The following is a 16,109-nucleotide window of genomic DNA, read 5'->3' on the forward strand; positions in this document are numbered from 1 at the left end:
AAAATCATGCGCTCGTATGTTTTACAGGTTGGAGAAGATGGAGGACGATTTGTCACAAGCTTTGAATTCTGTCAGTCTGGAGCAGAAAGACGACAAGATGGACACTTTTGGGTAAATATCCCATCTTATTCTTTATTTAGCATATGCTTTCTTATTCTAAATTATTGATATTTTATTTTACTATTGCAAGTGGCTTGTACAAGCCACAATAGTGATCAAGAATCACCCCCATTTGTGCCTTAATCCTACAACCATTATATTGGATGGATTCCATCAAAAATTTTAAAGCAAAACTAAGGTTTTAACATATTCTGTCATTGTGCAGATATTGCTACACAATTATCCATTCAGATTTTCTCTCATGGAGCACCCATGTGTTGTAAGTTTGTCACAATGTTGTCAATTACTGACCTAAAGCACTTTTTCTGTTTCAACATCCAGAATTCTAGAAGGTGAACAGGTTAGTCTCTTGTTTGCTGAAAAGTTTTCTGTTTGCAGAAACAGGTTTCTGTTCATGTGGGGGTTTTCGGTTGTTTATGGAAGACCAAACTGTTTTACAGTTCCATATTTTGGCCTCTAGTATTCTAACTATACAGTAAAAAAAAAAAAAAAAAAAAAAATAGGCCTATTTATACAGTATACTTACTATGATGTAAGAATGTTTATTTATCACAAACTATAACCGTATGTTTACGGTTGTGCTCATAAGTTTACACACCCCTTGCAGAATGTGCAAAATTTTAATAATTGAAACAAAATAAGAAGGATCATGAAAAATTGCATGTTATTTATTTTATTTAGTACTGTCCTGAATAAGCTATTTCACATAACAGATGTTTACATGTACTCCACAAGACAAAATAGTAACTGGATTTATAAAAGTTACCCCATTCAAAAGTTGACATACCCATACTGTCATTCCCTGGATGATCCAGAGCTGTTTTTTTATATTTTGTGATAGTTGTTCATGAGTCCCTTGTTAGTCCTGAGCAGTTCAACTGCCCGCTGTTCTTCAGAAAAATCTTCCAGCTCCTGCACATTCTTTGATTTTCCAGCATCTTCTGCATATTTGAACACTTTCCTACAGTGACTGTATGATTTTGAAATCCAACTTTTAACACTTAACTCTTGAATATATATATATATATATATTATATATATATATATATATATATATAATATATATATATATATATATATATATATATATTTCAAGATGTATTGTCACATACTATATAATTATATAAAATAATAAATATATGATAAATATGATAAGATAAACAAATACAATTAATAGCATGAAAACATTAGAAATAAGTATTGATGTCAGAGAAACAGAAATAATTAGCAGTTTATTTCTAATAGTTATTCCAGTGTATTGTGTAAATGGTATATTGAGGGACACATTTGTAGTTTAGATTGATTGTGTTGGGTGGGTTACGTAGGCCCTTGTTAAACCAGATTAGGGTTTTAATCTTTAAATCTAAAAGCCCGCCTACACTACAGCCTCCTTTTACTCCCCCTACACCCTATATCACACACTTTACTGTATTATTAATTATTGGAACAGCTGACTTTGCTTCCTTGGAACTGAAGACGAAATATCTATCAAGATGCGCAAAGAAAGACCAGTTCAGGTTTTGTTTTCTACTTCTCTTGTTGTCAAGTCTGGCAGAGCTAAACCCGAATGCAGGTGTCTAGCTTGGTTCCGTGGCGACTGTGCACCTTTCTATCCATTTTTCCAGAGAAATCAAAGTTTCAGTGTATTTGAGTTAATGATCTTCAGGGGATGAGACAGTTTAAACCTTAGATGTTAGCCTGTGGTTCTTAAAAATGGTTAAACGGATTGAGCTGTTTAAGATGGTAAGCTGCAGTGTGATATGCTTAGAACCTCTTGAATTGGTGTTATTGTTAATCTGAGCAGTTATGTAAGGACAGGAGTTAAACAAGCAGAACTATTATTTCTTTCTTTTACCCACAGGCTGTACGTGGTCACGTGGAATGTGGCCACAGCTGAGCCTCCTGACGATGTGAACTCTCTGCTTCAGCTCAACTCCCCGAAGAAACCTGACCTCTATATGATCGGGTGAGTTTCATTATTTGAAAGCTAGAGACAGACCATAAAGTAAATAATGACAGTTATCTTACCTCAGAAGTATGTGGTTTGAGTGTTCTAACATCTGTGATGCTGCTGTTCAGGCTGCAGAAGGTGAAGGCTGCACCTCTCAAGTTTGTCACAGATTTGGCCTTCGAGGATTCCTGGAGTCACCTCTTCATGAACACGCTGGCTCCATTGGGATATATTAAGGTGCTGACTCATACAAACATGCTTTTATCATACTAACTATGTGATATTCACTATGAATCAGTGGATTATACCACTGATTTCTTAATCAGTGATTTATAGAGCAGCTCTAACAGGTATACATGAATGGGAAATGTTATTATTATTATATATATTTTTTTTTACTTAATGAAGTTTATAAATGTAATTTTTTAAAAGATATTTATTTATAATAAATCATATTTTATATTTGTAATATAATTTTAATATGTTATTATTATTATATATATTTTTTTTACTTAATGAAGTTTATAAATGTAATTTTTTTAAAGATATTTATTTATAATAAATCATATTTTATATTTGTAATATAATTTTAATTTGTTAATAATATAATTAAATTATATATATATATTATGTAATCAATATATATATATTATGTAATCAATTTATATTTTTAAAGTGTATTATTACAATTTATATAATTATGTATTTAGGTTTTAAATAAGAAACAATGCATTTAAATAATTGAAATGTATACAATTTAAATTATATGTAATTATTTACATTGTAATAGAATATAATTTATAATATACTATATATATTTTTTTTTAAATATATTTCATTACATTACTACATTTGACTAAATGAACCTATAATGAATTAATAATGAATTTGGTATAATGAACTTAATTATTTAGTTTAGTGACCAGTTTTCACTATTAACTAACTATTAACTATGACTTTTGCCACAATAAACAACATTTTTTTTTTTTGCTTATTAATAATTAGTAAGGTAGTTGATAAGTTTAGGTATGAGGTGGGATTAAGTGATCTATATTATGGTCCTACAGAATAAGGCATTATTATATGCTTTATAAAAACTAATAAACAGCCAATATGCTAGTAATATGCATGTTAATAAACAACTAGTTGAACTAGTGAAAATTGGTCCTTAAATACAAGTTTATATATATATATATAAGTTTTACCATGAACTTATAATGAATAAATAGAATCTATAATTACAATTAAATTTGTTATTTATTAAATCTATTATAATTTATAAATTTAATATAATTTAAATATTTAATTTAATTATATAAATGTATTTATTTTGGCCCATTCAGGTGTCCTCCATACGGATGCAAGGTCTGCTCTTGCTTTTCTTTTCCAAGCTGGAGCACGTCCCCTTTATCAGAGACATTCAGGTCACTTACACCCGCACAGGACTCTATGGGCTACTGGGTAAGAGTATGGAAATGCAACTTTTGATAAACCTAATGAAAATTGAACAAAAAGTTGCTGTGCAGGAAAATTCATCCTTATTTTCTTAAAACTAAAGGGTAATAAAGGAGGTGTGTCCATCCGCCTGTCCTTCTACGGCCACATGCTCTGCTTCCTGAACTGTCACCAGACCGCCCACATGGACTACGCCTCTCAGCGGGTGAATAAGTTCGAATCTATTCTAGATGCTCAGACCTTTGACACCAAAAACACGCCACGCATTTTGGATCACAAGTCAGTACCGGTCATGAATAATAACCACATAACAGTCTTCTGTGAATGATTTACTTTGGCTGATTGTGTTCTTTATTACTTATCATTTATCTACATTGCTCTATATTGCAAATTAATTCTAGAGTGGTGTTCTGGTTTGGGGATTTGAATTTTCATATTGAGGACCAAGGGATGCTTTTTGTAAAGAACTGCATCACCAACCAGCAGTATAATCTTCTTTGGTCTAAAGATCAGGTACTGATCAATAGATGTAGTAACAATGGAAATTAAAAATGTACTAACATATAAATTGTATATTTGCAGATCCAGAATAAGTAACTCACTTCATTTATGCAATAATGTTAGTTTGTGTCTGTGCATGTCAATATTTCTCCAGCTCACCATGATGAACAGAAGGAAGCTACTTTGCAGAAGTTTAAAGAAGGACCTCTAGACTTTCATCCCAGCTATAAATTTGATTTGCACTCTGATAACTATGACACAAGGTAAATGACACAATAAATCCTGCTGTATTTTTGTAGTCATTGGTTTAAAAATTGATAAGAATTTTTTTATTGCACATTCATTGTTTATTGTGAATTATTAAAATTATTGCACATTATTCCAAAAAAATCTTTCATTAAAATGTAATGCCTTTGAAATTCTATTCAGTTTTACCTTATTTTTAATAAGAAAAAAAATAACACTTTTCACAATACAGCCAATTCCTGATAGATAAAATCAAATCCTGCTCAACTTTTTGTTTTACTCATACATATATTTTTATATGTTCAGTACATAGCAATAGTAATCACCATAATATCCTGAATCTCCCGCAGCTCCTCCTTCAGGGCTGTTTTTAACTGTCAGATGTTCATAACATGCTCTTTTTCACCCCTGCAGGGTACAGAAGACATGGTTTGGTTTTAAGTAAGCTTTAAAATTCCCATGCGCTTCCGAACTTGAACCGTCCTACCCTGCTTGTCTAGCATTCCACCAGCATTCCTTCCTTTACCTGTTTGCAGCACTTTTTCTTTGCCCAAGAGCTGACAGACCTCATCCACACTTTAATGCAGACCAGTGCATTGTGTGTCACTATCCCGTCCTGTAACACCAGTTCATCTATGAAGCACCATAAATAATGAATTTATAACATCCATATACTGTAGATCCAGTCTGTGTTTGGATATAGTTGTTGTTGTTGTGTGTTTGTAAAGAGTTTAGGTGTTTAAGTATTGATCATCTGTTGTTCAGTGCTGTCGGTTCTAGTAGCTGTTCAGATCTTTGCAGCACACATGGTTATAAAGCATGTGGACGACTTTCTGATCTACAGGATGTATTTATGGTGTCCATAAGGAGATGCAGCATGACTGAACTCGCATAAACTCCTTATATTTTTAGAGCAGTTGTTTTCAAATAAAAAAATAAAATAAAAATATGATTATCCTCTTGTAGGGGACCAACTTCCTAAAATATTTAGTCATTTAGTTGACTAAAATATTAAAATACAAAGGCCACTACTAAAAGTTTGTGGTCTTTAATATTAATTATTATAAATTATAATTTTTTTTTTAAAGAATTCACTTTTACTAACCAAGGAACCATTTATTTGATCAAAAACACAGTATAAACATCAGTATTATGAAATTATTACAATTTAAAAAGACTTTATTTTATATTAATATAGTTTAAAATGTAATTTATTTCTGTGATGCATAGCTAAATTTTAAGCATCATTACTCCAGTCTTCAATGTCACATGATCCTTCAAAAATAATTTTAATATGCCGATTTGGTACAAAAGAAACCATTTTTATTATTATTAAAGTTGTAAACAGTTGTGCTGTTTAATATTTTGTGGAAACCATGATCATTTTTTCAGCATTTTTTGATGAATGCAAGTGTAAAATGTCCTTTTACTGTCATTTCTGATCAATTTAATACATTCTTTCTGATTACAATTATTATTTTATTTCAAAAACATTACTGACCCCAAACTTTATTTACAGATATTTACTTTGTATCAAATTGTAAAGTTTTTTTTCTTTAGATCTTTAAAATAATTGTTTTCTATACCTATATGAGAATATTTGAGAAAAATTTTCAGTTTCATTGAAATTTATTTTTAATATATCAAAATGTTTCATAAAATTATTTTCCCTCAAATTTTCTACAGCCCCCCTAAAATCCCTTAGATTAATACCCTGATTTGAAAAGCACTGTTTTAGAACCAGTTTGTACATGTACAGAGAGACCTATATGCCACTTGTCTGTTTCTTAGTTTATTTGGTGTGATGAGATTGGGACATTAACATGACTTTCTTAGTTATAAAAAGCATGCCACATAAATTCATTTTCACAAAATGAATGATGGCTGTACAGAAAAAAACATGCTAGTGTTCTTCCAATTCTGGGAAAGGGATTCAAACCAACTAACTTCATTGCATGTTATTAACCGATTTAAACTTGTTTTCCTCTCTGTGTGATTGGCTAGTGGAAAAAAACGCAAGCCTGCGTGGTGTGACAGGATCCTCTGGAGAGTGAAGCCCAAGTCCTCACTGTCAGAGGACGCTAATGAAGATGGTCAAAATCAAGAGGATCCAAAGAAACAGCTGGAGGAGCAACATAAAGATGAGTTCCCTCTAAAACTGAGCCAGGAGTTTTACACACTACTAAAATGGAGTACGGCATCAGCGACCATAAGCCTGTCATCGGCATCTTCCGCTTGGAGGTGGGGAGGAGTTTGGCCATTACATAATAGCCATTACTGTTCTGTAAAATACTAAAAGAATGACTGTTTATTTCTCTGACACCAGTTGAGAAAGATATACGAGACGCCATTGGTGCAGGTGAGCGCTGAGGGAGAATGGAGTGCCAACTTTGACGCCCTCATAACCTACAGCCTTCTCCAGACCTTTCCCTCCAGTGCCTGGGATTGGATCGGTTTATATAAGGTGAGAGAGGTTCCCAAAATGTGTTCTGTTCTGATAAGGTCACAGACCAAAAATAACTAATTAATCGTGTATGGTTACAGTAGTGATACTAAAATACTGTATTGTGAACTAATGTTATCCAGAGTGTTGTTAATATTATATTATCACTACACAGGTTGGTTTTAAAAGCGTTTCAGACTATATCACGTACACCTGGGTGAAGGATTACCAGGTGTCTTTCACTGAGGAGCTCTTTCAAGTATGCAACTTTTGTTGTCTATGTTTCTGTAAAACTGTCAAGTGATTTTTTTTTTGACACATAAGCAACCAAGTAGTTAATGATATTTTCTCTAATCACAGGTTTATGTGAACAAAGATGAAATTCCCGTTCTTGGGGGAGAATGTGTGCTGTGCTATTACAGCAGCAACTTGCAGTGCATTGTGGGCATTAGTAAACCTTTTAAGGTGAGTAATATTTTACTTCTATATTTCATGCATACATCATAATACACTGTGCATATAGAGAGAGAAGGAGTGAGAGGATATACAGTTTTTTTATATAGTATTTTTATGTATAAATATATCACTGTTATGGCTTTTGAAGGGTTTTCTATTGTTTTTCAATTAATTTAAAGGTGCAGGAATCCAGAGTGGCGATTGAAGAGGGTTTAGTGCCTGAAAATATCAGCGGACTAGATGAAACAGTAGCCAGTTAAGACCAGGTTTAAAGTGCACGTTGGTTTATACACTGTCATATGCAGCTCAGATGTCAAACCAAACATACCTATGAATTCAAGCAAGTGCAATTTTAATCCAAAATTGATTTGAGGTTTTACTGGTGTGTGATACAGTGTGTGTGTGTGTGTGTTTTTTTAATCCAAGAAATATTATGAATTACAGCCAGTATATTTTAAATCGCAGCCAGTTGATGGGACCAGTCCCAAATAGATTGTGGTATCTTAAGTAAGCACATATAAATTTGTACTGTAATTATTGAAATCGATTCTAAAAAGTCTTTAAAAAAAAAAAGGTTGTTACAAATTAAGAAAAGCATACCAGTAATTTATTTATTTTAATTATTTAATGAATAATTTCACACCTCAGCCTTACTATTACCACATTCTCTTAAAACATTTAGTATACGTTTGTCTTGTAACTTTTTTTATAAACAATGTTTTATGAGTCTGCTGTACTTCAGAATTTGAATGTTTATGGCTACTGTACTTGTTTTTTCAGTCCGTTCAAACTTACGCAGACTGTTACACTGTCAAGAAAAGGCTGCATTTGCACAGTTTAATTGAGTACTTTTATGGCACGTTTACTTTGTGGATCTATTTATGTCTATAACTCATGACGAAGTGGTATTATAATAATATTTGTGTCTCACTGAAATTGGGTGTGAATAACTGAAGGATGTGCAGAAAGGACCAAGTGTATTTTTGTGGTCAGTACAGTTTGATATTAATTTTCATGTTAAGTATAAGCAGACTATGTGCTTAAACATATTTGTCAAACCAAATATGCCCTCTTTTGGCTTAAGAATGTGTTTTTGTTATAATGTTAGACTAATGCTTGTGGATAAATAAAATGTATTTGTATCAAATTATAATATATAAAAGGAAAAAAAAAAAAAAAAAAAAAACTGTAAGAAACAATTTCCTCTGTAAATTAAGAGCTTTTTTATTTTCTAAACAACTACAAATGCTTACTGATGACATGAAATAAATTTTATTTAAATTAAAAAAGAAAACTGTTTGTTTTAATGATTTTATTGATTATCCTCATAGCAAAGTACTAATCAACTATTAATAATAATGACAACAAGGCTGATAAATAGAGATCCTGTTTATAAAATGTATGTAATTTTTAAAAAGATATTTACTTTGTTTAAAATATTTTTATCTGTAAATTTTTTTGTGCCTCGTTTACAATCATGAAAAATTAATGTGGTCTGCCGCCCTCTAGCGTTAAAACGTTTCGTTGGCATAGCAACAGTGTGTTTACACGCCGTTAAATTGTCAGCAGTCGTCTTTTATTGACAGGTAAGACACTTTATTGACGTTTAATGTTTTAACCCTAATTATTTAATGTTTATTTAGTTTACAAAACGCTGAATGGATTGTTTAACACAAGAGTTGAAGGGCAAAACAGTAGGTTTTACAACAGTTAACTGAATCTAAATAATCTAAATTGTCAGTATTTTGTTCTTTAATGTATTATAATTTAATGACAGTTGTTTTTGGCAACAGTATGGCTTTAATTGAAGTGTTATAATAGTTTACAGTGTTGGTTAGTTATCATATAGTCATCACAAAACAATGACTTAATAACCACAGAATGACTTTTTCTCATTAGAAAGAAATGTCTCGGCTGATGGGATCCCCTGATAAGTTTCTACCATCTGAGTGGAAACATGCAAATCAGGTGCATTTCAGGAGCTCGGAGGCAGAACGATCACTCTCACAGAGACTGACAGCGGAGTGTCAAAGACTCATAGAGGAGAGTGACAAATCTACCAAACACATGCAACAGGATGCACAAAAGAAAGCTGGGTATGCAATTCAGCAAATATATGTGACAGGGTGCAAAGAGGGTTAATGGCCTTGCATTAGAGGTGCAGGAAGACAGGAAATTCAAGATGAGATAAGTGATAGATATGGTGAGCAAAGGAAGTTATTTCAGATATTTAATTTACATTTAGTCATTTAGCAGATGCTTTTATCCAAAGCGCCTTACAAATGAGGACATTGGAAGCAATCAAAATCATCAAAAGAGCAATGATATACAAGTGCTATAACAAGTCTCAGTTAGCTTAACGCAGTATATGTAGCAAGGTTATTTAAATCATATAATAAATATGAAAAAAATTTAAAAAGATAGAATATGAAAAGAATAGAGCAAGCTAGTGTTAGAGGCCTTTTTTTTGCTTTTGTTAATTGTATAATAAATAAAAAAGAAAACAAAAAGATAGAATATAAAAAGATGAGAGAAGCTAGTGGTAGTTTCTTACTTTTTTATAAGAAAACAGGCTGTTAGTAAATAAATAGAGTGCAAGTCTAAAAGGGGCATTTAAAAAAAAAAGAAATACAAATAAAATAAACCCATACACTTAATTGGTGCTCTGCATTTAAACAAACCAAGAGCTTGAAAGTGAAAGTCGTGACATTTGCCAAGTATGGTAACCCATACTCGGAATTGGTGCTCTGCATTTAACCCATCCAAGTGCACACACACACAGCAGTGAGAAGTGAACACACCGTGAACACACACCCGGAGCAGTGGGGAGCTATATATCCAGCGCCCCGGGGAGCAACTAGGGGTTCAGTGCCTTGGGTATTGAGGGTGGAAGAGAGCGCTGTTCATTAACTCCCTCCCCCAACTACAACTCCTGCCACCACCGAGACTCGAACCTGCGACCTTCTGGTTACAAGTCCAACTCTCTAACCATTTAGGCCACAGCTGTCCCCATTTTTAGCCGATTCTTGAAGATTCTGCTCCGATTGAGATGGGCAGGTCATTCCACCAGGAGGGAACATTTACTTTAAAAGTTAGTGAAAGTGATTTTGTGCCTTTTGGGGATGGCACAATAAAGCGACATTCACTTGCAGAACGCAAGCTTCTAGAGGGCACATAAGTCTGAAGTAATGAATTTAGGTAAAAGGGGGCAGAGCCAGCGTCGGTTTTGTAGGCAAATATTAATGCCTTGAATTTTATGCTAGCAGCTATTGGTAGCCTGTGCAAATTAAAAGAAAGGGCCTGATCTTCTTGATGTTGAATAAAGCAAATCTGCAGGACCGGGCAGTTTTTGCAATGTGGACTGAGAAAGTCAGCTGATCATCAATCATAACTCCAAGGTTTCTGGCTGTTTTTGAAGACGTTATGGTTGATGTGCCTAACTGGATGGTGAAATTGTGATGAAACGATGGTGGAACCACAAGCAGTTCTGACTTGGCAAGGTTGAGTTGAAAGTGATGGACCTTCATCCAGAAATAAATGTCTGTTAGACATGCTGAGATGCAAGCGGCTATCGTCTGATCATCAGGATGGAATGAGAAGTAGAGTTGAGTGTCATCAGCATAGCAGTGATATGAAAAGCCATGTTTCTGAATGACAGAACCTAGTGATGCCATGTAGACAGAGAAGAGAAGTGGTCCAAGAACAGAGCCCTGAGGCACCCCAATAGTTGGATGTTGCGACTTGGACACCTCAGCTCTCCAAGATACCTTGAAGGACCTATCTGAGAGATAAAACTCAAACCACTGGAGTGCGGTTCCTGAGATGCCCTTTTCCAATAGGGTTGACAGGAGGATCTGGTGGTTAATCCAGTCAAAAGCAGCAGACAGATCCAGCAAGATAAGTATTGAAGATTTGGAATCCGCTCTTGCCAGTCTTAGGGTTTCATCAACTGAGAGCAAGGCAGTCTTGGTTGAATGTCCACTTCTGAAACCAGACTGGTTGCTGTCGAGGAGGTTGTTCTGTGTGAGAAAGGCAGAGACTTAGTTGAACACAGCTCTTTCAAGTGTTTATTCATCATCATCATCATCATTATTATTATTTATTATTATTATTATTATTATTATTCATTATATTATTTATTATTATTTATTTATTAAATATTATTTCCTTAATAATGTGTAAACAATTCTGGCCTACTTATTTTCCCATGAGTCTTGCATCTCCTCTTTAGAGCAGAGAATCCAGGACATCAAATTCTGGAGGCAGGAACTGGACCAGAAGTTTGAGGAGATGGTGCAGGAGATAGAGACCCTCATCATATTCAAGAGTCGTGTGGAAAGAGCCTTAGAAAGCTGCTCTGAGCCTTTGCAAGTGACTTTGCAATGTCTGACTGAGAGGTACTTCACACTGTAGAGCACCACCAGTCGAAGACAATCCTAAAAATCAAGAGTTTTACTTGACCTACACAACCAAATTGATTAAAAGTAACAGCAAATAAATGCCATCCTTTTGAACTACGTCTGTTCCACAGACAGAAGCGGGTGGCAATTGACCTTGTGCATGATGAGGTGGAAGAGGAGCTGTTGAAGGAGAAGGAGGTGATTGAAGGAGTGATGGTCCTGCTTCAGCGAACACTGGAGCAGATCAATGAGCAGATCAGGTCGGTGGGACATTGAAGATAATCATTCATAAATAAAGAATCAAATTATTCTTGATGTTTAAAAAATAACAAACTGTCAAAGATGAAAAAAACAAAAAAATAAATAAAATATTAAAAAAAAAAATAAAAAAAAAAAAACTAATTAAATTATTAAATTCTGATGATAATAATTCGGAAATAAACAATTATTTAATAAAACAATAAAATAATAATGACTTTGATGAGAAACTGAAAAGTGTTTAAAATATGGCACTAAACCCTTGCATTAATGGTATATTGTGTTATTTAATAAAAATGGTAGTTATATGAACAGTAATTTGATTAAAAAATGTATTTTACTTTGCACATTTTTCATGTGTTTTTCAGGCTTATTCGTTCAGTGAAATACTATCTGGAAAAGGACCTGCAGGACAAATTTCAGGCTGAGCACATTGATGATTTCTGTGCTCTTCTCACTAATGCATCAACCAATTTAAACAGAGGGAATTCAGATTTTAGCAGTGCTGGGTAAGAAAAGTTCCTATAATACTACTTAGATGTTACAAGAAGGTTTTCCATCTTTTTGTTCTGTATATATACAGTATATTTAGCCCTTTTACTATTTCCAGAACTGCAGTGACTCCTGAGGAGTGGGAGAGCCTCTGCATCTTAAACATTAGGAAAGCTGAGAAGGAGAAGAACAACTCTCTTTCTCTGAGAGCTCTCGTGGACAGTCTGCTTGAGCAGACGGCTTCAGACATGCGCAGACAGTACGAGGCCACGGGGAGGGCTTTTGAGCTCCGCATAGAGGAGACCAAAACTGCCAAAACACAGCTTGAGAACCAGCTCAATGAGGTCAGTTGCACTTGTAGTATAAAATCATTTCTACTAGTGAATTAAGGCACAGCAACATTATAATATATATTATGAAAAATATTTGTTGAAATTATAATTAACAATTTTATTAAATATTATTGTATTGTATATATTTTAAATTAAATATTATTTAATCTTTAAATATTGAAGATTAATTTTGAGTGAGTGTTAGGTCATGGCTAAATTAAAATTATTTAATAATATTTGACAATAATATAGCCTATTGTGCATCTTTAATAACTAGCCATATAATACTCTGCAAAATTCAAAGTCAAAAATGTATATGTTTAGCATTTAATTGAGTAATTAGGATTGATTTCAATTTAGTGTTGTCTGTAACATCCCAGATCTTTTTATAGGGTTTCCTTCTAGTTTTTTTAGGTTATAATTTGACTAGTTAGGTATGTCTATGTGCTCTCTTAAAGCTGCTAGGAGAGACAGCAAATCAGGAGAAAAATCTGGAGTCTCTACGTGCGGCAATCGCAGAGAAAGAAGCTCCACTCAAAGTGGCTCAGACTCGACTGTCCTCTCGCAGCCAAAGGCCCAACGTTGAGCTCTGCCATGACCCGGCTCAAATCCGACTGCTAAAAGAGGTCAAGGAGCTCGCAAACCACATTGAGAGGTAAGGGAAAGGATATACAGTATATATATATATATATATATATATATATATATATATATATATATATATATATATTTATATATAGGAGTGTAATGATACACGTATTCGTATTGAACTGTTCAGTACGAGGGTTTTGGTTCTGTACGCATTACAAATCAAACGATTCGTTGTAATAATCCTATTACAATTGGAAAATAAAAAGCTTAAAGTGTGAAATACAGTGTTCTCAGTGCTACTTTGCTCAACAAGGCAGCCCAAATGACATAACAGTCTGAGTCTCCAAAAAAACATTTCCCCTTCTATGTCTCTCCGCTAGGCTGACCGAGGCACTTAAACTGTCAGAGATGGAATTGAAAGCTCTAGCAAGACGCCAGTTGTGCCTAGAGGAGGAGATCCAGGTCAAGACCAACTCCCTGTACATAGACGAGGTGATCTGCCATCAGCTACGTCAGCCTGTGGTTATTCACAACTTCTGAACAGGGCTCATGTATGGCGGAAAGGCCTAGTATATTTAACTGTGTTTTGGAAAAAAAGTTTCCTTTGAATAATTTTATGTCATTTTGATGGTTTCAATTCAGTTTCTTTAAAATTTCTACTGGGATGTTTCCTCTTCCGTTTGGTTTGGTTTGTCTGTTTGTTGCACCATTGAAAGAGACGGTTTGATAAAATGTCTAAAAAAAAAACTAAATTAAAAACTATATTAAAAACCATGCTCCCAAGTTAATTGGTTCTAGTCTTAAAACATGAATGGATTATTTCTAAAAAACAAAAACAAAAAAATGGGAAAATTATTTTAGTGCTACTAACAATACTGGCTTCTGTAATAGCTTAGTTTTACTATTATTGATGGGAGGCGTATTAAATACACATATCTCTATAGTAATGATAAGCAATTTCTGAAACATGAGAAAATCAGTCAGATCAAGAAAAAAAGCACCAAACGGATTGCAAGAAAACCTTTTCACATCAGGTCTTTTGAGCTCTTCAAATTTTAGGTAAGCAACCATTTTAACAGGAAATAAAGTTTTAGTTGTTGAGGGTTTTTTATAACTATTAATGTCAAATAAGAATGACTCACTTTATGTGTGTATTTTTATTATTGACAGTTGTGCTACAGTATAAATAGACATGATTTCTTTCTCATTATATTAGTTAGAGATGCTACAAACATTGCTGTTCATCTTGACTGCCGTTCAAATGACAGACTGTTTTGGTGAGTTTTAATTTCTGTCAAGTGCTTTATCTTCTATGACATTTACAGTTATTACTTATTTAGTTTTTCCAGGTTAAGAAATATTACTAGATGTAATAAGTGAAAACACAATGATAATGTAAAAGGAATATTTTCCCTTTGATTTGAGTCATTGATATTATGAAACTTGGAAAATACGGTTGTAAAGAAATATTGCCAAGTTCAAGGTTCAGACCAAGAAGAGGCTCCAGTTCAGTGAATAAAATTGAATAAAATTTATTTCAGACCCTGATGATCCGACTGATATCTATTCCATCAGAGTGAAAGAAAACGTCACTGGAGAGGCCGGTTTGTGCATCAGTGTTCTGTTTTCACTGTCCCTCAAAGTATCTCAGATCCCATTAGGAGAACTTGCTTGGAAAGAGTGCAACTTTCTGCTAAAGAAACTTGGAAGGAAACGTGTATATCTTTCCTCAGACAGTAAATATTACTGTAAAAGGCTGGCTGTGTGTTTGTATACAGTCAGTGTATACCTTTTTATAGAAATCACACAAATTTATACCATGGGGTGTTTAAATACTCCATTCTGATCAAATTTATAAAATCATACTGCGCTACTTTATTTTACTTCCAAATTTTAGATCTATTCACCTGTAGATAAAATAACTAATAGAAATGAACTATTAGGTTTGTTAAGTCAAATTTTGTGCTGTAAACATCAACAGCAGCTTTATCTTATCCATGTGACCACTGTATAAGCAAGATAATAGGTGTGCATAAAACCATTTAAAAGGGTCATGATGTTGCTAAAAAGAACATTGTTTTGTGTATTTGGTGTAATGCAATGTGTTTATGCAGTTTAAGGTTAAAAAAAGCACATTATTTTCCACATAATGTACATTATTGTTTCTCCTCTATGCTCCGCCTTTCTGAAATGTGACGTTTTTTACAAAGCTCATCGTTCTGTAAAGTGAGGTGTGCTCTAATTGGCCAGGTGTGTTGTGATTGGCCGAATGCCTTAAGCTTGTGACGGAAATGTTACGCCCCTTACCATACTGTGATACGTGACCCAATCAGAACAGAGGAGTGACAAGATGAAAATAATAAAACCCATTACAAACGAGGCATTTGCTGCATCCAGTGGAGACATAATTACAGATTATAATGACTTATACTGTGTTCTTACGTGTTTTGCGTTGCATCGTGCTGCGTACAAATAAAACTATGTCTGCATTTGTGTTTGGAGAAACGACAAACAACAAGCGCTACTCTACACTGCTCAAAACTTGCTTTTGAATCATCAGTGGCAAATCCTTTACATATGTAAACGTACCAAAGACCATAGAACACCGAAGACATGTCACTCATATAGTTTTGAAAGGGGAAAAATGCAACGCTCGATATGGCCACTCAATCGCAGGAAGCCCCGCCTTCTGAATGAAAGAGCCAATTGCTAATCGGTAAAGTCAGTGCATCACTGCAGCTGCCATTAGAAGTCCCGGTTGCTATCCACCTTTTTGCTCAACACGGAAGTAAGCCTATGGGTGAGACTTCCGTTTCATTAGCCGCCATAGGTAAATAACGAGGAGAATAACAACGTGCAGTAAA

General features: G+C 34.0%; 1 protein-coding gene and 1 pseudogene across 1 annotated transcript; both read left to right on the top strand.

Moving 5' to 3' along the window:
* The window catches only part of LOC109075045, an 81,470-nt pseudogene extending 73,131 nt beyond the window's left edge, over window positions 1-8,339 (top strand).
* Window positions 8,340-8,698: 359 nt separating this feature from the next.
* LOC109053301 (tektin-1-like) lies at window positions 8,699-15,365 on the top strand. The gene is made up of 9 exons (XM_042739816.1): window positions 8,699-8,758; window positions 9,072-9,263; window positions 10,900-10,905; window positions 11,406-11,569; window positions 11,704-11,832; window positions 12,199-12,339; window positions 12,441-12,666; window positions 13,113-13,309; window positions 13,626-15,365. Exons 2-9 carry the CDS (start codon window positions 9,078-9,080, stop codon window positions 13,783-13,785), a joined length of 1,209 nt encoding a protein of 402 aa, XP_042595750.1. The 5' UTR covers window positions 8,699-8,758; window positions 9,072-9,077; the 3' UTR covers window positions 13,786-15,365.
* Window positions 15,366-16,109: the final 744 nt, after the last annotated feature.

The sequence above is a fragment of the Cyprinus carpio genome, chromosome B15 (genome assembly GCF_018340385.1).
Source record: "Cyprinus carpio isolate SPL01 chromosome B15, ASM1834038v1, whole genome shotgun sequence".
NCBI classification, from domain to species: Eukaryota; Metazoa; Chordata; class Actinopteri; order Cypriniformes; family Cyprinidae; genus Cyprinus; species Cyprinus carpio.